This window comes from Brachyistius frenatus, unplaced genomic scaffold, assembly GCF_029030835.1.
Source record: "Brachyistius frenatus isolate BFR_SWC_R1_liver_20210118 unplaced genomic scaffold, ASM2903083v1 Contig_1, whole genome shotgun sequence".
Taxonomy (NCBI): Eukaryota; Metazoa; Chordata; class Actinopteri; family Embiotocidae; genus Brachyistius; species Brachyistius frenatus.
This window is the reverse complement of record NW_027210600.1, coordinates 8,315,690-8,339,000: the sequence shown is the minus strand read 5'-3', so window position 1 is coordinate 8,339,000 and position 23,311 is coordinate 8,315,690. Positions and strand designations below refer to the sequence as shown.

The following is a 23,311-nucleotide window of genomic DNA, read 5'->3' as shown; positions in this document are numbered from 1 at the left end:
TTTTCATCTGTGCAAAACCAGAGGAGGATTGATGAAGAGATGTGAGAAGAATGAGAAGCAGACAGAAAATCCATCTTATGAAGTCCCCTAATGTACAGCCACATTTATAGTGGCGAAGGGCCTTGTGACACACACACGAGTTGCAGCCAGATAGGCCTGTGTTTGCGCACATACTGGAAAAAAAATGAGTTTATCTGACTGTCAGCCCTTCTCCCATCTACTTCTCATCATTTATCTGTCTGGAATCTGCTCTCTCGCCCCATCTAATAAACCTTTGAGTCCCTGTTTTGCATTGTAGACATCACATCAGAAAAAAAGAAAATATATTTAGAGGCACAATAATATGTCCCTTTGGATGAATAGCAATATGCACGACTACAATATGACTGCCGAAACGAGGCGTGGCGGAGAATATATCTTTTTTTAATTAGTGTGGTTCTGATGTGTCCGTAGACAGTGCAGTACATTGCTGGTGCAGTGAAATTATCTCGAGGTCAACATTGGAAGTTGTTTGAGGGCAAAGAGACACTAGGCGTGACCGAGCTCCGGGAATGACTCTGCAAAATCTCTCCTCTCTCGTTCTCTCTCTCTCTCGCTCCACTTTCTCTGACCTTGTGTACCCTCCCGTCTGGTTTGTGATGTTAATACTTTGTTGTCAAATGCCTTGTTAATCAGACTGGAGGTTACAGTCACTAACTGTCTGACGAATAGCGATTTTATTTGGCCGACTGGAGAAAAATACATCGTTTTTACAGTAAAGACGACATAAGGACGTCGCTGACCTTGGTTTTCTTTTCCCTCGTTTCTTCCCGCTGGTTCAGACATTTTGCTCTCCTTTCGCAGAGCACCCTCCTGTCACACATTCCTCTTTTTTGACTTGACTGCGTGTGTTTCAAAATCGGTAAATTGTTTTTTCACCCCTGTCCTGCCTCTCACATCGTTATTACTACCACGTGTCACCACCACTTCAAAACTTGCTAAATTGCCATCTTGTTTTATTCCCCAGCAGTTTCACCCCCTATATTTTTCCCTCTCTCCGTCTCATAGCCCGTGAACTTCTCCTCCCCTCCCTATTCCTTTCTTTGTATTTTCTTGTTGGTATTTTTACTCTTAGTCGGTCTGCTCTTTTTCTTCTGTTAAGTATTAACACCAGTACTTTTCTCTCATTAATTCACTCTCTATCCTTCTCACTTTTTGTCTCCCTTTCTTTATCTCTTCCTCTCAAATTGTCATTTTGTGCCGCCCTCTCCTGCCGTGTATGCGTGTGCTTTTTCCCTGTCAGTTTTACCCATGTTTAAACACCCATTTGCAAGCCATTATTAAATGATTGGAATCATGGGGTGAATGTGTGTGTGTGTGTGTGTGTGTGTGTGTGTGTGTGTGTGTGTGTGTGTGTGTGTGTGTGTGTGTGTGTGTGTGTGTGTGTGTGTGTGTGTGTGTGTGGAGTGGAGGTTAGGTGGTGTGCAGTGGTGCCCAGATCACCTTGAGAATTCAATTATATCCCCTCTCCATGTCGTTAAAAAGCACACACACACGCACACACACACACACACACACACACACACACACACACACACACACACACACACACACACACACACACACACACACACACACACACACACAACTGTGTCCTGTCTAGTATTGCAGACTCCAGTGCAGAGAAATTTCGCCTGGTGGGATCGATGTCCGGACGGGCGTTATTGGATTTCTCAGATGTGTTTCAACGCTCTTAAAGGTCGCTGCTAGAATGAATGCCACCGATACTACACACCAAACAGGTCTATCTTTTTGTTTGTGTGTGTGTGTGTGTGTGTGTGTGTGTGTGTGTGTGTGTGTGTGTGTGTGTGTGTGTGTGTATGTCAGACACAGCTTAAAACAGAAATGGCGAAGGAAATGGAAAGGAACTGATTTTGCATTTATGCCAAAAATAGTTTGTAGATGTTGGTAAATGTTTAAACTATGTTCGTAAAAGTTGACACAATATTTTCAGAGTACAAGAGCATGCTAGCTAAAGCAGATTTGAGTGGTGTCATTTAAGGCCAGTGGAGTCAGCGGTTAGTAGCAAGTACTGTAGTTGTTGTCTAAATAAGCAGAGCTCACAGGATTAGAGTGGGCTGTAAGAGATTCCCTTCCAGGAATATTCAGTATCACAGTTTTAATGGAATTGACAGGTTTATACAGGAGTTTATATCCAACAATGTGAATATTTAATAAAGACATGTTCATTTACAATTCTCCTTTTTATATTCTTAGAACATAGTTTGTGGTTTGAGGAACTAAGTAGAATTGTTCTTGGACTTCTGAGTAACCTTATTTTACCACCTGACAACACCACTACAGCTATGACAGTAGGAGAATGACGAATGGAGAAGTCATCTTTGTTTATTACATTCTACAGGCACATCAGAAAATGCATGCCAAGATTCCTGTGTTTCCGCAGACCACAAGAAAGATCTATACCTCAGTTACCAGCACTGAATCAGAGTAACATCTCTCTTTACCTGTTGTGTTGGGGCACAGCCACAAAACGAAACTTTCACGGGTGCTAACATTTGTACATCCAATTGATAATTAGGAATTTAATTTCACATTAATATATACAAAAGTAGGGGTGGGTAAGTTACGGCTCCTGTGGTCTCCTAGCTGACTGAACACAGAGAAGCCTTTAGTTAGTGGCACCTGGCCAAAGAATCGTTTTGCAAAGTGTTAAATAAGGTGCTTTAATGGAGGATTTAGCTGAAACTGATTTTATCTACGTGGATGGGATGAGTTTATGTTTGGTAAATGTTGGCTCGCTAATGACACTCACTCCTGCGTAGAAGTTGCAAAGTTATGTGTTTTAAAACAAAAACATACGTGGAGTAGGTATCGATGATTTGGTACCGAACATTTTTCTATAGTAGATAGTATCGGAGCAATTGGGTCGGTGCCATAATGGTAACAAAGTTTGATACGCAGCCCTACCCATAAATAAGGAAGGACAAGAGTTATCAGCGCCGTACATCTTTCTGGATGTGTTTTTTTTGTTTGTTTTGTTATTCACTCACCGGAAAACCCTTGCCATTGTGGTTGCGCGAGAATGGATAGAAGGCCCCCAGCTGCATCCAGCGAAGACACATCTCATACTCAGCTTCATTAAAGAACCCGCATATGTCGGCCCCGGTCTGAAAGAGAGGGACACAAAGAGTCTTGGACTATGTGTCTGTGTGAGGACACGGAGATGGACAGAAACGAGAAACGGGGTCATCAGGTGGCAGGTGTCACTACAAAAAACACCTTTCAACTAGGGGTCGACCGATATGCCTTTTTCCGGGCCGATACCGATTATTGGTAATCAAGGAGACCGATAAACTGATATTTGGAACAGATATACATTTGCGGGACAAAATGAAAATCTTCGCGTCAAAATTTGGAATAACAAATTCTAACACAGAACTTAATTCAAATGACTTTAAATAAAGAAATACTGCTATTATTCATCTTATTATGAAGATATATTGCAATGTGGGGTATTTATTGTTAAAATGAAGAAATCCTTTATTGAAGCACCAGCAGAATGTTTGATATGTGATTTTAAAATGTGTTTTGGGTTTAAAAAAAATACAGATACCGATAATCGTAAAAATGACAAATATCGGTGCTGATAATCGGCCCGGTCGATAATCGGTCGACCTCTACTTTCAACCATACAAGCCGGTGTCCTTTATTGCAAGCATCATGTTTCTGAAGTGTCATTGTGCATTATATATTTGACTCTGTGGCTCGGCTGGGGGAATACCAGTGATTTTGCATATAAGGATCAATATGGTGTCAGATTATAATTATTATTAGACACACTGAGAAGACAAGAAATGACAGAAGAAAGATATGCGAGTGCGAGGAAGGAATTAATACTAAGAAAACGGGGAAACAAGTAAAGACAGAGAGGGCCGGGACAACAATGTATGAAACGTATGTTTCAGTTAAGACTACCCAATAAGGTTTTATAGGTCGTGACAGACGAGCTAAAGGCCTCTTGGTTGGGGTTATGCTTGTAATGACATGCTTCACATTGTGTTTGAAAATGTCCTTTGATCAGAGGGTCAAACAAGCAAAATAACATCAGTCAAGCTGCTGTAATCTATTTAGAGAGGACAAGGTCACATCAATAAGATTACGTCTTGTCAAAACCTAGATCACATGATGATACTTACGTAAGGGATGCCAAACAGACTGAACTCCATCATACCTGGAGAACAAATGGAAAATAGGACGTTACGGATGCTTGCACGGATTGCAAGCATGTGTGATAGATCACACCGTCCTTTTCTAAAACCCCACTTTTGTCAGATTACTGTAAACTGCCATCAAATATTAGGAGATGTTTTTTTTCCTAAAGAGTATAATTACAACATATTGAATGTGTACCTATAATGGATTTAGAGAGCTGGTCCCATCCGGCGAAGTTGTCTCCCAGCCAATGTCCAGCCCATTTTCCACTGGAGGGGTAAGTGGACCTGGTCACCACTATGCCTCTTTTACCTGTCACGCTCAGCAGGGCACTGCACAGAGAAGAGAAACTCAGGGGGATTGTATAACACATAGACATAATACACAGACATATACATAACCTAGCAACTAGCAGAATATAAAAGTGTCTTCTTCCTCTTTAACAAAGTCCATTAATTACACAAGTGCATTAGCTTATTGATTGTAATTGTTCAAATCCAATCATGAATCATTAACAGTGATAAAATGAAACAACTCCTAAGCTAAAGCAACTGGGCTCATAGCCCAAGCATCCCCAGGCTTTGCTGGAGCTATCTCTGCAGCCTGGCCTCCCTGTCTGTGGTGAGAACACAATTATACCACAAGGACCGATGCACGTTCACATTGGCAAATATCATCATTAAGACTTGATGAGGCCGTATTTCTGGCGGAAATATATCATTTATCGGTCTCGCGTGTCTGGATTTTCTTTTAAGTGCTTCGGCAATGATATCTTTCTGTTCTATAATCTCCCCACCGACACAGAGTTCAGACATTTTTTTGGTCAGATTTTGCCAGATTAGGTTCAATATTCTAATTTGGCTACTTTCAAGTGTTTTGGCCGTTTTATTTCGGTGAATCGGCGTGGAGTGTTTTGATGACGAGAGGAGAGGTGGAAAAACCCTACTGACTGTAAATGAGGAGTCATTTTTGTTGATAAAGCAAACTTTGTTTTGGAAGTTTTTTTTTCTTTGCCGTAACGCCTTCAGCAGAGTTTCTGTCGGGTACATGTAATGCTAAAAAAAAAAAATCCCGGGAACTTCACAAACTTTCAAGCTCCTACAAACATAATGGAGATGGTGTGAATCTGGAAAAAAAAAATACATTCAAACTTGTGCATTAGTCATCTGCATTGACATATTTAGCGTTCATACTTTTGCACAACCTTATGTTTAAATAGAAGGTGATAAATATACAGCTGATATATTTATTTACGTGCAAAATAATACAGACTCGCACCACCCAAAGCAATACAGAAGTTGGCTTGCGAGGAAACACGAGCGCACTCAAAAACCCATGTACATAGTGAAACGGCACACAAATCAAACGTGGTCTTCACTTACTCGTAGGTGGGTTTAGTGTGGGACCAGCCGTAGAGGCTGTGGACGTCATAGTGTCTGACTTTCCTTCCATCGCTGAGTATCTGCTCGCTGTTCATGCACAGAGTCTTGTGTTTTAAGCCAAGATGTTTGGACTCCAGGGCTTCACCAACAAACACGTAGATTGAGTTAAAGACACCCTCCTTATGTTGAAATTATAACGCAAGAAAAATAAATACAATTGTGTGCGTCTTACGTGGCATGTATGGGGGGAATTCCAGAAGTTGATTACCAAGACAGGTCCCCCCAACTGTGCCGTCGACAAAACTGGCAGGTTCGTTCATGTCCTTCAAATGAAGACAAGAGTGTAGGTGATGACGAATCAGGTGGAATCAGTGGGGAATGTGAACGGGGTGTTTTGGTTTTCTCCTTCAGGACACTCACAATCCAAATGCCATCAAACTTTGTGATATTTTCATAGAAATCCTTGATTTCTTGATGCCACCATATGGCTGTTTTAGATTGGAAGAAGTCTGGGAATGCGGCGTATGACCTGTAGAGCTGGAAATGAGGCAGTAATGTGATCAGGAAATGAAATGCTGAAAAACCGATGGCCCTCGCGCACTAATTCATTTCTATCGGTAGTTGTAATGTTCAGGCATATTCTTCAGTATGTTGGAAGCCAGGAAGTGCTATGTGTTGGTGAAGTGGATATGTAAAATATTACCTCTACTTGGGTATCCCAGTCCAGAGATTCGTTTACAGTGACGTGGGGGTAATCGGGCCAGACCTACAGAACACAGGTTCAAAAGCTTATCACTTTGTCTCTTTGTTTTTATCTCTCTTTACCAATACATGCTTGAATATTGTTTGACTTAGTTTGACCATCCATTCCCCCTTACCTTCCCCCACACGATGCCATTACTGAGGTTTTCGGGCCATTTGATGAAGATATCTGCTGCTTGGCCTCTCTCAAAGGCAGGATAACTAACTGTCTCGTTGCCTGAGATAGCTGGATCCTGGAATTAAATACACACAGTGTGTTGTTACTGTACACACAGTAATGTCACATTCATCATTTGCAGATATATGCTTCAGACTTCATCAATATACATGCGCTCTATGGTCGCTGATTCTTGCCAGTCATGTGACTGTAATCGATAGTTTCCATGATCTTGTCATTACCAGAATGAAGATGAATCTCATGCCCTCTCCTCTCATTCTGTCAACCAGGGCAGGCAGTCCTTTAAAGTCTCGGTCCAGGACAAAGTCCAGCTGGCGTTCCATGTAGTCAATGTCTGCGTACTGCACATCCTGCAGCAGACAACAGTCAAGCTCAAATTAAATGGTGTCAAACTGACAATTTACTGCAGATTTGGCTCCCAGAACTTTACAAAGTTAGTGGATACAATCAACATCAAGTAGGCATTGTTTGAATGAATGAATGGATGTCATTTGATAATAGTAATTTAATTATAAGTTTCTTGTCAATACGGCAAGAAAATAAATGGCTCGTTTCGCTAAGGTGGTGTAATATGTCTGATTTCGGCTAATAAATATGTGACTCTGGCAAGTTCAACTTAACATTCTAGGTTTCTACACAGGATATAGGGGGCGTTGGAGTTATATTTGTGTCCGGCTCCTAATTCCTACAATGAGAGCAACACTTCATCTGCTTTGGTTGCCAGGTGTGTCTGTGTGAGTTTAAAGTTGGCTTCTCTGTAAAGCTAGCTGATGTGTAGCCTTTTTAAGGAGCTGCATTTTCAGCAATTTTTTATTCCAGTAAATGATACACGATATTCTTTGGCTTTAGGCTCAGCTCCTTTGCAGGTTAGGGCTTTGTGAAAGCATAGTCTCAGGGTTACTTGGTTATAGGTGAAAATTCGTATGGTTTGTTCTGCACGATGAAGACGATGGGATTCTGGTCTGTTTTCCCAAGTGGGGCATCTTTCTATGATAAGACATAAATGTTTTCATGTATGAATAATATATTTTTTCGTTAGACTTTTTTAAACTTGGTTCCTTGAGCTGTTTGGCCAAACGTTCATCTGAATGTGAACCCCAGATTTCAGTGTGAGGGAGAAGTATCCATCTAGAGACTGAAACCTACAATGGATTGGATTTCAAATGAAATTATAGGTCACATTTAGTTAGGATAAACTGGATGTTTCCAATGTAATCCACAATGTCAGTGTTTCCCTTTTGCTTCATCCCAATAACTACTCTTATCTAATTTAGTTTTTGTGCGCATACAATATTTATATTGTAAAATATGGGCAGATATTATGTTGGCTTTAGCTCAGTCTATTCCACTGAGTGCACGTTACTGTACTCTGCAACCCACAGTGGACAAGAAGAAGCTTTCAGATTGCATTTGTTCAGACGAGGCCAATGAAATTATTCCTTGTGCCGAGGCACTGACTGAATGAAATCAGTGTCTCAGCAAAAGCAGGCAAACGCGCTAGGAAGTAATTGGACCAGATGTTTGTGGGCAGGATCAGTATTGTGTGCTGTAATATTCTGTCACTGTAGATACTATGTGTGATATTGAGTATCGACAGTGGGATCTAAAAGTCTGAGACCACATATAAAATCTGTCCTATTTTCATCTAAAACTGCAGATAATCAGAAAGAAGTTTGTGGATTTAGTAACATTTGACATGTCAAATGAAGAAAAGAAAGAAAGATATTTCAGCATATTTGGAGCATTAACCATATTAACTCCTTTGTACAAAAGTTCAGATTTTCTTGTGTTGTTTCCCTTTCATTGAAGCATCTGATCTCGATGTAAATCGACTTGCAGCTCCCTTGTGATAAATAGGGCTTTATCTCAAGTTTCCAACAGAATATTGTTTGCTAAGTAACATTGTGATTGTGGGAAACACGGCAGTCAAGACTCCAATCAGAAAGAGTAGTGGTCTCAGAGGACATCAGCGGTGTTTAAACACACCTAATGCTTGAGATGGGCTAAAACACATCAGCACTTCACAATAGATGATTGTAAAATAGTCCAATTTACTGATGAAGCCATGTTTTAGACTGGTGGCAATAACAGAACAGTGTGTCTAAAGAGAGAAACAGAAGAGAGCGCGATGTTGCACTCTATCAAACTCACAGTGAAACATGGATTATACAAGTCTGGAGGTGTTTTGCTGACGGTGGAGTTGGACACCTGCACTGTACTGACTACACCCTGACCAAGGAGAAGCCCTGCTCCGTTCCTCAGAGAAATGCTACATCCTCTAGTTTGCATCTTTGCAGAGAAAGATTTCTACTGCCGCAGGATAATGAGTCTCAGCACACCTACAAACTTTACAAGTCGATATTATTTTCTGCCACAGGTATGGCAATCGATACTGTTGTGGCTTGTGCTGGTCTTACTTCAAATTCAGACATCTCAAAAAAAAAAAAAAAGTATTTGTGCAGGAACTTACATAGGGTATATCAGCTGCCCTCATGTCTTTGTAGAGACTTTCTATTTCCATGTCATTGGCATAACCGTAGCGACAGAGCTGGAACCCAAGGGACCAATAGGCAGGTAGAACAGGTCGTCCAATCAGCTGTTAAGAAGAAAACAAACAAGGAAGTCAGAACAGTTCAGCACAGGAAGAAAGTTCTTTTGCAGGAAAACGGAACAGCGTCCACAAAGTGTTTGTTTGATTGCTTGTGCGTGTGTATGTGTGTTTAGATTGGCTAAATGAGAGCGCGCAATGAAGCGAGGAACTCCCAGCTGCTGCAGTCCATCAACAGCGGCCTAGGGCCAGACACAAAACACACACACACACACACACACACACACACACACACACACACACACACACACACACACACACACACACACACACACACACACAAACAAACAAACCACAAGTTTTAGAAGACTTACCGCAGTGTACTGCTGCACCACCATCTCAGGCTTTGGTCCCAGGACCATGTAGAAATCTAGGATGCCTCCCACAGTTCGGTATGTTAAAGATGGAGTTGGCTGGAAAGTCACGTCTGGACACATAACAAATAAGACATTGATGTTCCTAAATAATTAATTTGAAGTGGTATGTAAGGGTGTGTGTTGTGTGTGTTTGTTTAATGTACACCTTTGTGTTTAAAGAGTTAGCAAGCAGAGCGGGATGAGAGGAAAAACTGGAAGAACAATAAACTAAAACACTTTACATATTTTATTTGCATACCGTAAGTAGTGCACAGTATGGAATATTCAGTTTGAGCTTCTATTAATTTAAGATTTCTGAAATAAAATATTTAAATTGGTTGTTATACATTAAAACATGTTTTTCACTCTTTTATAGAGGAGGTTCAGACCTTATCGCTACATGACACAATAGTTTTTGATCTGGTGAGCTGTGGTGACAATGGTACAGAATGAGAAACTCCTGTCTTTCCAAGGGAGTGATATACGGATACAACAGTATGTGTGTATGTTCATTTGTCTGAGTTTGAGAGCATGCAATACAGCTTCATATGCAAATATACAAAATTGGGGACGAGTAGAAAGAGCTAATTGCATTATGCTGGCTCCATATCGGCCTCGCCGTCAAAGGACATGTGCTCAAAACATGGGAAATGGCTTTGCTTATTAATTCATAAATTCTCTCTGCATATGTAATTGAGTGTGACTGTGTGTACGTGGGGAAGTGGTTGGTGGCCCCTTCCGTATCGTGAATGTACTGGCAAAATGTGTGTCTGCACAAGCATCCGTGTGACTTCGTGTACACGAGTATTTCTCTCACCCATGGCATTGCTGTTCAGCAGCAGCACACCGTGTGCATCTGCCGTGTTCTCTAGGCCCATGTAGAAGGGATGCACTCCGTAGCAGTTCATCTTGTACTGTAGAAGAGAGACGCAAAGTGAGCCTCGAAGGCAGAGTGTGAAATGGCCGGTGTGATGTGTGTGTGTGTGTGCTTTGTATCAATGTTGGCTTGTGCACCATCGTGTTGCCTAATGAGCACTTTCCTTTGCACCTGACAGTACATGGCTCATTGTAGTTACAGGTATGACAACAACGCTGCTCCCAGCGCCGTCAGTGTTGAATAGTTTTCCCCAAACGTATTCCCTACACCCATCTTCTATGCAAATTAATGTGCACTAACTAGAACATGTTTTAAAGATAGACTTCCTGTACTAGTTAAATGGACCCAGTTGTGGACCCAACCCCCCCCCCCCCCAAATCTCTCCCAGCTCACTGTTGGGGTTTTAAACTATGTTGCTTCAACAAAACCAGGAAGGCTTACGTGTAGTACAGACGGCATTACCATCCTCAACACCAAAGAGCTTTTGGTGCTTTGTCAAAAACTAATATTGATGCATGTATGTACATATAATAGTGTACTCAAGTAATTATGCATATAGAACAATATATTGTTCTAGTGCAAATGAGTGTGGACGGTAGTGCTGGGCAGTATCACCAAAAGTTTATATCAGACTTATACCGATGTCATAAATGTTTTGTTTTTTTCCTTTTTTATTTGACATTTTTTGAAATACTGGGCCTTTGTATAGGTTTACAATGGCTTTCTCTATTGTATATATTCCACACTTGAATAACGAATTCATATTTTCCTTCTTGACTTGGTATTGTGACAAATACACAGCCTTTCTCATAGCACTACGCCTTTGTTTCCACCTGACGAGTGCTGCTCCCTCTTGTGGCTCTTAAGGAGTAACAACTCTCATCTCAATATGTACCGTGCTGAAGGGCAGGAAACTGAAGCACAAACGACCATTTGGTAACTACACATGGCTTATCTCCAATATTGTCTTTTAGTCATTGCTCTGACCTCATTTTTTTCTGGACTGACGTACACGAGCCTGTGTCCCTGTACAGATGGATTGTTATTGTGTTTGTAATGCTGATCCCCTGCTTGCTTTTCCTCAAGAAAGTATCGCAGGTGTCCGACCCTTCGACTTAGCCGTTTCACCGTTTGATGGCTTCGGCACAATAGGGGCTCGCCAAACTTTACAACACATAGTGTTTTGGTCTACGGCTGATTTTTTTTTTTTTTTTTTTTTAAACCTAAAACTGCCAAACAGCAGACACAGCTGCTCTTTTTTGGTACAAGTTCTTCTTTTGCATCTTCGGTCTCTCCGTATTCGCCATCGCTCTTTCTCTTTCTTCAACGTACTGTAGCGATGGAGTCTCTCGCTGCTGCTAATGGACTGTTATGCTAACTGGCTAGCGCGCCAGTGTACCCAACATGCCATTCAGCAGAGACATGTCAGTAAACATATTGTACAATTATTAATTTTACAAATGTGCTTGCTGTGGTGTTTGAGCGAGAGAGGCAGTTGTGGGTTATTTGTTTTGTTATGAAGTTACAACCGTTAGTAAGAGCAACACGTTAATCGAGGTCGATACACACCACTCAATGAGTCTATGACATGCAGCAATGCAGCACAATCATAGATACTTGATTGTCATTCCAGTTCTATGAGCTGTGCAGTGCAATACCCAATGAATGGGTATTGAAACATTTTAAACACTGCTCTGGTTATTGCGGTTTATTAAAAATAGATAACATAAAGTAGCTGGTACACTGAATAAACTGTTACACCACCCGGCACTAGTGTGGATTTAGAGGGTTCCCGTCTCGTCCTCAAAGCTTTAGATGAGGATGGAACTAGGCAGACTGGGCGAAGAGGAGCAGACAGGAAGGTGGCCGGGGACAGGAGATCTGCCACTTTCAAATGTCACCATCCTGCAACCAAAACTCATGGGCATGCCACACTCTATCAGCCTCCTGCACTTCATAAGAAGTTGTTAAACTGTAATACAAGGGCTCTGAGGACTGGCTCGGTCGCTGTCATTTTCCTTTAGATGGCTTTTCTTGTTGCGTGTGTGCGTGCGTGCGTGTTTTGTTGTGGCCCAGCTACATGGTGTGATAGACGTGGCTCAAGAAGGAGAAAGGTCATTAGCTTGTCCACTAACACCTAATGGTAGCCGGTGTCTGTTCTGTTAGTCTATATTTGTTTCCTTACTTTTCTCCTCTCTTCCTTTCCTTCTTTTCTCCCCCCTCCTAACGTTCATTTCCTCGCTCTCTGAGGGATCCCATAACATTTGTCTGAACCCTGTGGAGCTGTCTTGATAGCTCAGTAATTCCACTTGATAATGCTGATACAGGTGGAAACCTCATCCTGTCTGGCCTTGACATGGTCAGGGAAAACATGATGACCCTCTATAACCGCCGCTCATATCAACAGAAACACATCAATGTGACACGAATGACAGAAAGACACGTTTACATACTGAGGAGGACGGTCGTTTACAAGTCACCTCTGCAGTCTCAAGAGGTTGACTGCTGGGTGCTCTATTATATATATATGCCATAACGAGCACAGCATGGGTCTCGATAGAACATGTCAAAGCTTAAAAAGGAGTAAATCAGGTGTTGCTTTGATTCACTGTCAAAAGTTTGTGAATTGAAATTGTTACCCAACAAACAACACTTCAAGTAGATGGTATCATTTGTGCATCAACAGCAGAAGTGAAAGAGAATATAGCTGTATTGATTTTGTACATGTATGCACATTTGTGATGTTGCACTACGTGCCCTTGTGTAATACTTACACCAGGAGGCTGGTCCTTGGAGAACATACCCCAGGTCTGATAGTTGAGGTTGTGCTTATAGGTGGGATGCTCTGTCTCCCCAAAGCCGTAGACAAACCGTGATGACAGCAGAGTCGACACTTGGATGAACATGTCTGAGAAGGTAAAATCTGGCACGGAGGAGTCCCAACTGAGAAACGTGACAGAGGATTAAATCAGGGAGAGGGAGAGGGAATTATTGTCAAAGGGAGTTATTCACAAAATGTTGACAGAAATAAGCATAATGTCCCATAAGAACTGCAGGCACCCCTTCAACATACTTCATAAATTTTAATTAGTAAAATTTCAGCTGACACTTTTAAAAAACACGGACGGCTTAACTACAAAATAATGTCACCCTTGCGTTGAGATATGCTTTGAATAGACTCCAATACTCTGCTTCTTTGTGTGACATCATCATGACTGCTGAACAAGAGGGAACTACTTTAGGCACTGAGACACTGGGCAACTTTCCTGAGCATATCTGATTAGGTAACAATACCAGAGGAGTTGACTCAGCATTGTTACTTTAATCTCACAGGAAGAAAAGAGTTTCTTGCCTGAAAACAGTTGAATAGAAATTGTATGCCATGTCTGACTTTATTGCTTGTTAATAGGAGAATCTGTATTACCCAAAATTGCCTGGTGAATCATCACCCTGAAGGGGCCAGTTTAAGGGAAAGTGAGAATAGATTTCTAGTGAAAACAAATTGGATGAATTTTCATTTATATTAATGATTATGACACCATATTATTTATTTATTCATTAAAGCTTCATCTAACCAGAAGCGATTAACATGACCTTTTTAATATCTACCCGGCCAGGACAGGAATGTATAACACAAAGTTAAAGGCCAAAATAAAGTGTGATAACCCGAAACACAGCAGAGATTACAGCCAAAATGTGATGATGAATATTATGGGAGTTGACCGAGCCAAGCCATGAAACAAGTACCTGCACTGCTGAGATGGTACATTTCATCAGAGCTGTCGTTTTTTTGTGTGTCCTGCATGTTTGTAGTGGATGGCAGTTTGTTTTTGAATATGGGAAGTAAACTGCATTAACACACTTTATTTTATTCCGAAAAAAAGATGAACAATACCTCTCCCACCCCCAAAAAACAACACATCCTCAAGTGGGGTCGAAACAACAAAACCGTTTTATGTCAACTGACTCCCACAACAATACGTATGAGTGTTTATGGCGCCCCCTGTAGGGCTACCATCTCCTCATACCTAAAAAACGGAAAAGCTCTTATGCCAAAATGACAAATATTCATTGTCACAGTAAGAACAATTTACATATGCATAATGTTTTGAAGCTGCAGTTTACTAAGGTTTAGGCACCAAAAGTTAGATTGATTTTATCCATCCAGTCCCCCTCAACCTCTTCCCCACACAGACTTTGTCACTCTTTATTTATTTATGTCTTCATTATGTCACCTGACTTCCTCCTTTGCTCGTGTTGTCGTTTTCTGGTGAAGTGGGGCTGAAGTAAACTGTAATGAATCTAAACCTCACAGAACAGGAAACTTGAACATAGAATCAACAGCTTCAGGTTCAGCACCCCTGAACCACTTGTACAACTGAAATACTCACATCTTGGTTCCTGAGCTTTTCCTTATGACCTGGATGCCGAACGGGTTGTTGGTGACTTCGACCTTGTAAAGCCTCTTGTTCTCATCCACCTCAGGAGTAGCAGGCACTGACAGTGGCACTGGTACCTCATAGCGATCGGTAGCCGGGTCCCACATCTAGACATGGAGAGGTTGTCAGTGTGTGTGTGTGTGTGTGTGTGTGTGTGTGTGTGTGTGTGTGTGTGTGTGTGTGTGTGTGTGTGTGTGTGTGTGTGTGTGTGTGTGTGTGTGTGTGTGTGTGTGTGTGTGTGTGTTTTTATGTGGGGCAGGCACCTAGGATGGGTGCTTTGAAAAAAAAAAGAAAGGAAGAAAAATAGCCAGAGAGGGAGCATAGGGGAAAAACACTGAGACAGAGGAAATATAAATAGATGAATGCACCACGACCAGCACAAAGAATAAACACCCTCACCTTGAACTGCAGCATATCGCTGCTGTGATAATGAATCTGGACACGGAGTGTGTCAATGTCTGGTGAATCTGGACGACCACTGCTCCTGTACTTCTTGTTCCGAGCGATGTCCAGTGTCATGCCTGAGCTGGTTGCTTCGTTTTTTGTAAGAGTGTAACCATAATCTTTCGGATAGTAGCACCATGGGGCATGTTCAATGGCAGTGTGCTGAGTAGGGAAACAAAGGGAAACTGAGCGACTTTCAGATTACGGGAATAATGTGTAGAATCACGTGTATTTGTGCATGTGAACAGCATCCGAGTAAGTCCGTCCTCACCTCCCAGATGCAGCCCCTGGCCTCGCACTTAGCCTCATCTGCATCATCCTCTGGATGGCAGTTGAAGCGTTGGTAAGCCTCAGCTCCGTCCCCCCACTGCACTGCATAGGTCTCCCCCAGGTTCAAGGCGATGCCATGCAGGAACAGAACCTACGTATGTGACAAGGTGTTGGGGAGGATAAACGTTTGAAGAATGTGGTGATTATTAACACAAGGAAAACAACGCGAGGGCATTCATCACAAGTCGTCTGTGAGTGAACTATCTCCTCATGCAAGCAGGCGCAGACATGCCTCCTTGAGACAGAATGTGCGCTTGATGTTGCATGTGCTATCGATTAAGAGGCAGCTGTTAATTTCCTTAATGAGTCATTCTCACGACAAATCTCGGGGAGCCCTTTTCACTCTAGTCACTGCAGTCACCATCTGATGCCTTTCTCCGCTGGTGAGCTGACTTCTGTGATCTTCATCAGTCATTTTTCAATGGAGCCTTTTATCTTGGAATAATGCTTCATAGAGTCTTTTGTGTTAAATGCATTACACAGGATACACAACCGCACAAAAAGTTATTTTTAGAAAGAAGACTGCAAAGGCAGGGGCTGGCGGAGGGATACATCCAGAAATTGAACAGGGAGGGAAGCAAGGGTGGAAAACAAGGATGAGGAGAAAGGAAGGAAAGACACACAAAAAAAAAAAAGGCACATGGACTTTAAGGGAGACACTTAACACAGACACGCTGAATAATATAGAAGGCAGTAACGCTATCTAGTAAGCAGGCACTTGGTAAAAATGTAATCAAGTCCCAAAGATGGAATAAGAACAGGCAGCCAATATCACTCGGGTATGGTGAAGTACACTTCAATGGAACTAATGTTGTTTTGTCAGCTGAGCTATATTCAAGGCCCAAACTAGGTGCACCAAGACTGATGGACACGATAAGCCACAGTTTAGGTTTAACAGCACATTTACCCTTCACCCCCCCCCCCCGGAACAGATTACCACAGAGATTCACTGTATGAGTGCATGCTTGTGTGTGTGCGACCAGTGAGACCTTGGGGAGCAACACCAGCGCAACTGCAGACACATGCGCGCTCACGCGAGAATACTTGAGCACACAAAACAGATCTCCACAGTGCGACTTCACACCTTTCTGGACCCCCCGCCCCCTCCCCGTTATTACTCTATATTTATTCTGAGCTAGCAATACAACCCGCAAACAATAGATTGCTTAAACAATCTGACATCGTCAAATGTCGTCGGCTTCATTCTAATAGTTGATACCATATTACAAAGTTGATATGGCAAATCTGTTGGAAAACGGTCAACTTATTTACATGACCAGCAAACATCAATTCATTATGCAGCATTAGTATTGCTGGTCGATGGATGAATATAAGCCTGGCGTCCATCAAGTCTGAGTCCCTTGTTGCTAAATGATTTGCGTTTACACTAGCTTGTCACAAAGCGTGTCTGCTGTTTGGTCCAAGTGGGCTCATCGCAACTTTTCTACTGACAAAAAGCTTTAACTGAGGAGAGAATCAACCAAAACAGCAGAGTTATGGGATATATAACAAAAATAATGAGCTGAAAGATCATAAAGGGACTTTGTACAGCTAAGGAGAACTGCAGAATCAAGTGATAATAGTTTGTAGGTTCATCACTACAAGCAAAAACCTTAATATTATACTTTATAAAGTTCACATTTGAGTGTGACAATATCTATGAGAATGTGTGCGTTTACCTCCTTGGCTTGATCGTACTGTATGTTGGCAGTCGGCAATGAGGTTGTAGTGTTTCCACCAGTTCCAGTGCCAACATGAGTCACAGAGACGGACAGGGGAGGATGCGGCACCCCGAGGACAGTGATGTTCTCAAACTGGATCTTGTTTGGGTCGCTGTAGCCAGCATGGGTCACTTGCATTGTCAGCATTCCCTAAACAGCAGCGGAGACACAACCACATTCCTAATTTGACTGCTTTAAATGTCCTGCAAGCTATCAAAATTAAATTGCTAAAATATTATTGCTAAATTTGTATCCTGCAACATAAACTACTTTTTTTTTTTTTTTTTTTTTTTTTTTATAATAGATTCACAGTCACAGCTTACATCCAGTACCGGCGAATCAACTGGCTTATAAACTCGAGGGTAATGCTAATTTGCAGGAGGAACATCACCCGCATACAGTGCATTAAACATGCAAGGCAATCCTCAGAGCAGTGTACAGCAAGAACGTGCAGTACTTGATCCAACAAAGCTTTAGCTGCCCAACACGGATCAATCACACTTGGTGATTTGGACTGGGAAAAGCCAAAAGTCTCCACCGGTTTTGAACTTTGAACTTGGGCTCAGATCAGAAGGAATATGTGGGCTGGATTTGGAGAGTTGGTGTAGGTACATGTGAGGGAAACTTACACTGATAACAGAGAACTTGTAGTGGATGTATTTGCCATTCTTAACCGTTTCTGTAGAAGGAAGGAGATGCAGTTGTTAATGTTTGTAACAGCAGTTTAACACAACTCATGCACAGTAACGCAGCAGAGTGACTGACCTCTGTTTGTTAATGCGAGTGAGCTGACTGAGAGTGTTTGAACTGTTACGTAGACTTGTGTGATGCTTTGTGCTCAAAAAGATAAACACTTCTTTCAGATGATCATACAAGAATGGCTGTGATCAGTGGTAATGACAAGATACTGTCACACGCACGCACGCGCGCGCACACACACACACACACACACACACACACACACACACACACACACACACACACACACACACACACACACGCACTCACATGTTTGCACAAAAAAGGCTTAAAATGAGAAGCAACAATACCTCGAGAATCTCCATCATCCCAGAATAGCTCCCCAGCTGCCTGCATGTTGTCATCGAGGGCAATGATCAAACCCATGGGCTTACGCCGACTAGAGAAATGTACAAAAACAGAGAAGTACAAACACCATATGGGCCTGTAATTACAATTAAATGAATCAAATGACTGCAAAACGTATAAATGAAAACAAATGAACGATTCCAATGTAAGAGGAGATACGCTACACATATAGTGTGTGTGTGTGTGTGTGTGTGTGTGTGTGTGTGTGTGTGTGTGTGTGTGTGTGTGTGTGTGTGTGTGTGTGTGTGTGTGTGTGTGTGTGTGTGTGTGTGTGTGTGTGTGTGTGTGTGTGTACCTGTACGTGGTGGTGACGTCAGGTCTCTGTGTGGGGAGGACTGCACCACCTCTGATGTGTAAACCGAGCTTGTCAGCCGGTAGATGCATCTGAACATGCTGTTTGCGGACTGCCAGCCGTTCCATCTGATTGGTAGGAGATCAGAATATTTGAACCCGCTTAAATTTCTCCTTGTGGGCTGGACAGTCTCTATGACGACCCACAAGGTTGGGATAGGGTAGGTTAGGTCTTGTGTGGAATTGCAATCAGGACAATACATTTTCACTTTTTCGGAGGACCCTTTAAAACCTGAGAACCTGTTTTTGCTGCTGGTGTAAACGAGTCTGTTATTTGTATTGGCTCCGCAAACCTACAAGGGTGTTTATTTTTCACTTTCTACGCATAATTGACCTTATTCAATTTGTTCAGCATGTATTTTATTTTATTTTTAATTAGAGAACAATGATCCTTTGAATATCAGATTAGTGTTTGGTGGAAAAAGTGGCATAGCACAAACATTTGGTCTTTAGGTCCCTCCCCGTTCTTTTTTTTGATGCAACCGCTGTCACACAAATCACCAAGTCAACAGACATGTTTAGACTGAACAATGTATATGACAATTAAGGTTAAAAAAATATTCAGAAATCTCTACTTCAGTTGTACTTACATGCACTAAACGTTCCACTATTATTCCTAGCTATATTCTGAATATATTTCTTCATATATACTTCATAGCCTGATTTATATAACATTTCAATTATTTCTGATAAAAGGATATATCTAAAATCCGTTCGACTCTTAATGTCAACAAAATTAAACAATAATTCTGTGGTTACATTTGTGTTCTCAGAATGTATGTAAATCATCACACATTTAATTAGATAATGCCACATTTACTTACTTTTTTTGGTTTTTTTTTAGAACTGTTCACACAAAAAATGATTTTCTTGATACAAGTAATTACCTGAAGTGTCATGGTTATATGTATTTGTTATTTTTTGCCCCCCCCCTTTCCCTTTATACTGAATTAAACGGTTTTCATTAATGCTCATAAGATAAAGTGATGTGATTGAGTCACTCGAGGATCACGTTAAGTTGTTGCCTTTGCGATCGTAGTGATACATTGTGCGGCTGTGCCGTCCTGGTTAAGCGCTTCTTTAAGAAGAGCAAACAAATTCCGCCTCATCTTTCTCTTTCCCTCTCTGTCTCTTTGTCTGTGCTCTTCCATTCATTTCTCTGAGGGTCCAGATCGAGCACAGTTAATTTCTGATCCCCTGAGGACTGAATCCTCAGACCGGGGCTAAAACAATTTAAAACTCTCTTCTCTCATTCTCCTTCTACCTACTTCCTTCTCCACATCCTGTTATTCTCTCTTGTGGTGCTCTAATTCTTTTTTTCTTTTTTTTATCCCATTTTCCTCCATTCCCACTGAGCTTGTGTGTGTGTGTGTGTGTGTGTGTGTGTGTGTGTGTGTGCGTGCGTGCGTGCGTGCGTGCGTGCGTGCGTGCGTGCGTGCGTGTGTGTGTGTGTGTGTGTCATTTTATGCAGCACAGTATGGGCGTGTGTGTGGGCTGGAGTTAGTGGAGCGTCTATAAGCAATTTTAGATCTTATCTCCCCCTCATTGTCTGCCTTAAGGAGGTCTTCTGTAGCCTTGCCTTCTCTTCTTCTCCTTCTTGCTAGCCAATCCCCCCGTCATCCCACTCCTCTACACTCTGTAATTGTCATCCCTCTTTTCTTCTTCTCATCTTCTCCTTTGCCTTTAGGTTTTCTCTGTCTGCGTGTTATGTACCGTCCTTCCCTGTTGTCTTTACATTCAACTCCCGCCCCCCACCCCACCTTCCCATACCCCCTTCCCCCTCTTATTTATTTTTCTCCCTAACTTGTTTTTTCATGGTCATTTTCCCAACAGCAGTGCTCCCCCACCCTTCCATCCTCCTACCCAGATAATCACAGGGGACCAACCAGGACAAGGGGCCGTCGGCAAGACAGCCAATCTAATCGTTCATCTGATCAGTGGGCGCTTTACATCGCTGCTGTGATGCCCAAATAAGGTCCCAAAGGAACTCAACCCCTCTTTTATCTCTCCGTCAGGGAGATAGTCTCTCTCCTCTCTTCCTTGTCCCCTCTTTCACTCTATCTCGGTCCTCGCTCCGTCTTATCGCTCCGGTCTCTCGGTCTCAAACAAAGAACTCGAGGCAAAGACTTTCATGTGATACATGCTCTTTGTGTACGTGATGTTGTGACTAATGTAACATAATGCTGATAAGCCCCTTTGCAATGATTTGCTGTACATTTATGTTAACAATTAATTAGGTACACCTGTGCGATCTAATGCATGCTAATAGAGAAATCCTACAATAAATCTGGTTTCGCCTATTAGTGATCCCTTTTTTTATTTATTAAAAATGTATCTGAAAATGTTTAGTTTATTTAGACTGCATGTCGAGATGTATATTGAAGCATCTTTTATTATTCTGTCTCCTTATATGGAGTAGGTAAAGCAAACTCAATGCTTTTCTGTGTAAGAAAAAAAAAAAAAAAACAGTTTTCTTGCATTGCTGATTAGACACAGTTGTATGACCTCCATAACAGAAAAAAAATGATGTGCACTTCACTTGGAGAAGCTTCACTATGTTGCTGCCAATGTTTATACTTAAACAAATATTTCAAAAACAGTTTAAAGTTGAAGTGGTCAAGTTTTTGCAATGGCGGCTGTCAGTGTGCTAATTAATGCACAGCAAGAACAACTCCAGATCCAGTTATTATAATTATCTTAATTACACTGTTGATCATTTCTTTTGTGGTACATGTAAAGGGGAAATGGTTGAAAGTATTCTTACCGTCTCATAGTTGTACCACACAGCGTCTGGAATATATGCCCACACCTGGTCCACACCCTGCAGAAGACAAACAAAATATGTCTTAATGCGTCCACACAGTTTTTGAACCATGATCTACAGTATATGTTTGTTTCTAACATAAAGTCCAAGATTATACGGCTCTTATTTGTGGACCAGACATCAAAAGGTGTCAGCTTCTCGCTGTGTGTAAAAGCACGCCCGTGTTTGATTTGTGTTTGCAGTCAGTAATACTTGCCTCAGCTCACTGCGCCAATCCTGACACCTTAATCTCACAAGGCTAAACAGGAGCTACAATAACACCACAAAGGAAGTGAGGATAGTTCCGGGTGCTATAAATCTCTGCAACCTAATAGTAAAGAAGGAGATAAAAATGTTCCCATCAAGGAAAGTTATTTTAAAGCTGCCTATCATCTAGTATAAAGTTTCCACAAAGCCCTTGTGACATTTCGGTCTACAGTGTTATGATGCAACAGATGATGGAAGAGACAGCATCAAGCGACGACTGATAGGTGACAGCCTTTGATGGCTTAAGGTGGACGACAGACGGGGGCAATCAATAGACGAGCGCCAAGCCTTTGATAGCGTTGTCACTTCGCTGCTCTTTCTGACTGTGCAGAACAGAGGCAGAGAGAGAGAGAGAGATAAACACAGAGGGCACGGCCAAAGAAAGAGCAAACTACAGGTCCTTCTAAAATAAAAAGACACCACCAAATTGTGAAATACACTATGCCATCTGCGTAGGCCAAGGCCGTCTGTCAAAGGCACCGATGGCACCAGCATCTCCCTTCCTACTGTTCTCCCTTACTAGCAGCATGTCACTGTTTGTGGCCCTTTGAGGCCTGCCATTAGGAATAAGAAAGACGGATGACGGGAAGCCTTGAGAAAAATACACGGGTATAAGAACGGGGATTGAGGCATGGTTAGATAAGAGCAAATCCGTAAAGAGAAAAATGTGATGAACACTAGAAAGGGTCAAATATGATAAATACATATTGTCATAATGACCTACTAACCAAATTCAAATTACGTAATGTCCCCTTTAGGGCCACGTTCGCAGTTTGACGCAGATCACCCTTCACAACTGCTGCACAGCCTGTGGGGTGACAGCCTGGGGAAATGGATGCTCCCCCTACACCTCGTTTTCTGGTGTCTGATTTGCTCGGGGCGCCTATCACTCACCCCACTGACTAATGGGAAGGGACTGCAGGACTTAGCATGGCTGCTAACTGTGATTGAGAGGGACAAGGCGTGCGGCCTGTATCCTCATTTGGAGTACTGAAGCTCAGTTAGCCATGAGGTAAGATTTGATCAGGTGGGCCAGAGATTCACGATGGCAGAATGATCAGATGGTAGCTGAGGTAGATGAAAGGGACAGCGGGAGTGACGGAGAGAGAGAAAGTCTGTGTGAGAGAGAGAGAGAGAGAGAGAGAGAGAGAGAGAGAGAGAGAGAGAGAGAGAGAGAGAGAGAGAGAGAGAGAGAGAGAGAGAGAGAAGAGAGATGGGATGAAATGAAATGGGATCACAAGGGTGAGTTGACAGGAGCTGATTAAGAGAATGCAGATGAGATAAGGGAGCCAACGTTTGATGAAAGGATGAGCTAAAAAGAAAAGGGTGTAATGGGCATGAGGAGGGAGAGTGGAGGTGTGAATGAAGACCAGAGGGGATGACAGAGAAAGAGTGCAGGAGATCTCTCCAGTTTATCACAGAGATCAAGGTTAAAGCATCGACTGATCTGACTGATAGAGCAAGAGCATCATTA

General features: G+C 42.1%; 1 protein-coding gene across 2 annotated transcripts in view; it reads right to left on the bottom strand.

The window, feature by feature from the left end:
* Positions 1 to 23,311, bottom strand: part of si (sucrase-isomaltase) — a 68,965-nt gene that overhangs the window by 15,629 nt on the left and 30,025 nt on the right. For both annotated transcript variants that reach the window (XM_069687644.1, XM_069687558.1), the window contains exons 20-40: positions 21,532 to 21,588; positions 18,712 to 18,836; positions 18,359 to 18,447; positions 17,939 to 17,988; positions 17,268 to 17,459; positions 15,530 to 15,679; positions 15,214 to 15,420; positions 14,767 to 14,921; positions 13,150 to 13,318; positions 10,316 to 10,412; positions 9,457 to 9,569; positions 9,005 to 9,130; positions 6,756 to 6,884; positions 6,473 to 6,589; positions 6,298 to 6,360; positions 6,015 to 6,131; positions 5,827 to 5,917; positions 5,595 to 5,733; positions 4,411 to 4,544; positions 4,197 to 4,231; positions 3,051 to 3,167 (exon numbers count right to left, since the gene is read on the bottom strand). In XM_069687644.1, coding sequence (XP_069543745.1) covers positions 3,051 to 3,167; positions 4,197 to 4,231; positions 4,411 to 4,544; positions 5,595 to 5,733; positions 5,827 to 5,917; positions 6,015 to 6,131; positions 6,298 to 6,360; positions 6,473 to 6,589; positions 6,756 to 6,884; positions 9,005 to 9,130; positions 9,457 to 9,569; positions 10,316 to 10,412; positions 13,150 to 13,318; positions 14,767 to 14,921; positions 15,214 to 15,420; positions 15,530 to 15,679; positions 17,268 to 17,459; positions 17,939 to 17,988; positions 18,359 to 18,447; positions 18,712 to 18,836; positions 21,532 to 21,588 — 2,472 coding nt within the window. The remainder of the gene's footprint in view (positions 1 to 3,050; positions 3,168 to 4,196; positions 4,232 to 4,410; positions 4,545 to 5,594; positions 5,734 to 5,826; positions 5,918 to 6,014; positions 6,132 to 6,297; positions 6,361 to 6,472; positions 6,590 to 6,755; positions 6,885 to 9,004; positions 9,131 to 9,456; positions 9,570 to 10,315; positions 10,413 to 13,149; positions 13,319 to 14,766; positions 14,922 to 15,213; positions 15,421 to 15,529; positions 15,680 to 17,267; positions 17,460 to 17,938; positions 17,989 to 18,358; positions 18,448 to 18,711; positions 18,837 to 21,531; positions 21,589 to 23,311) is intronic.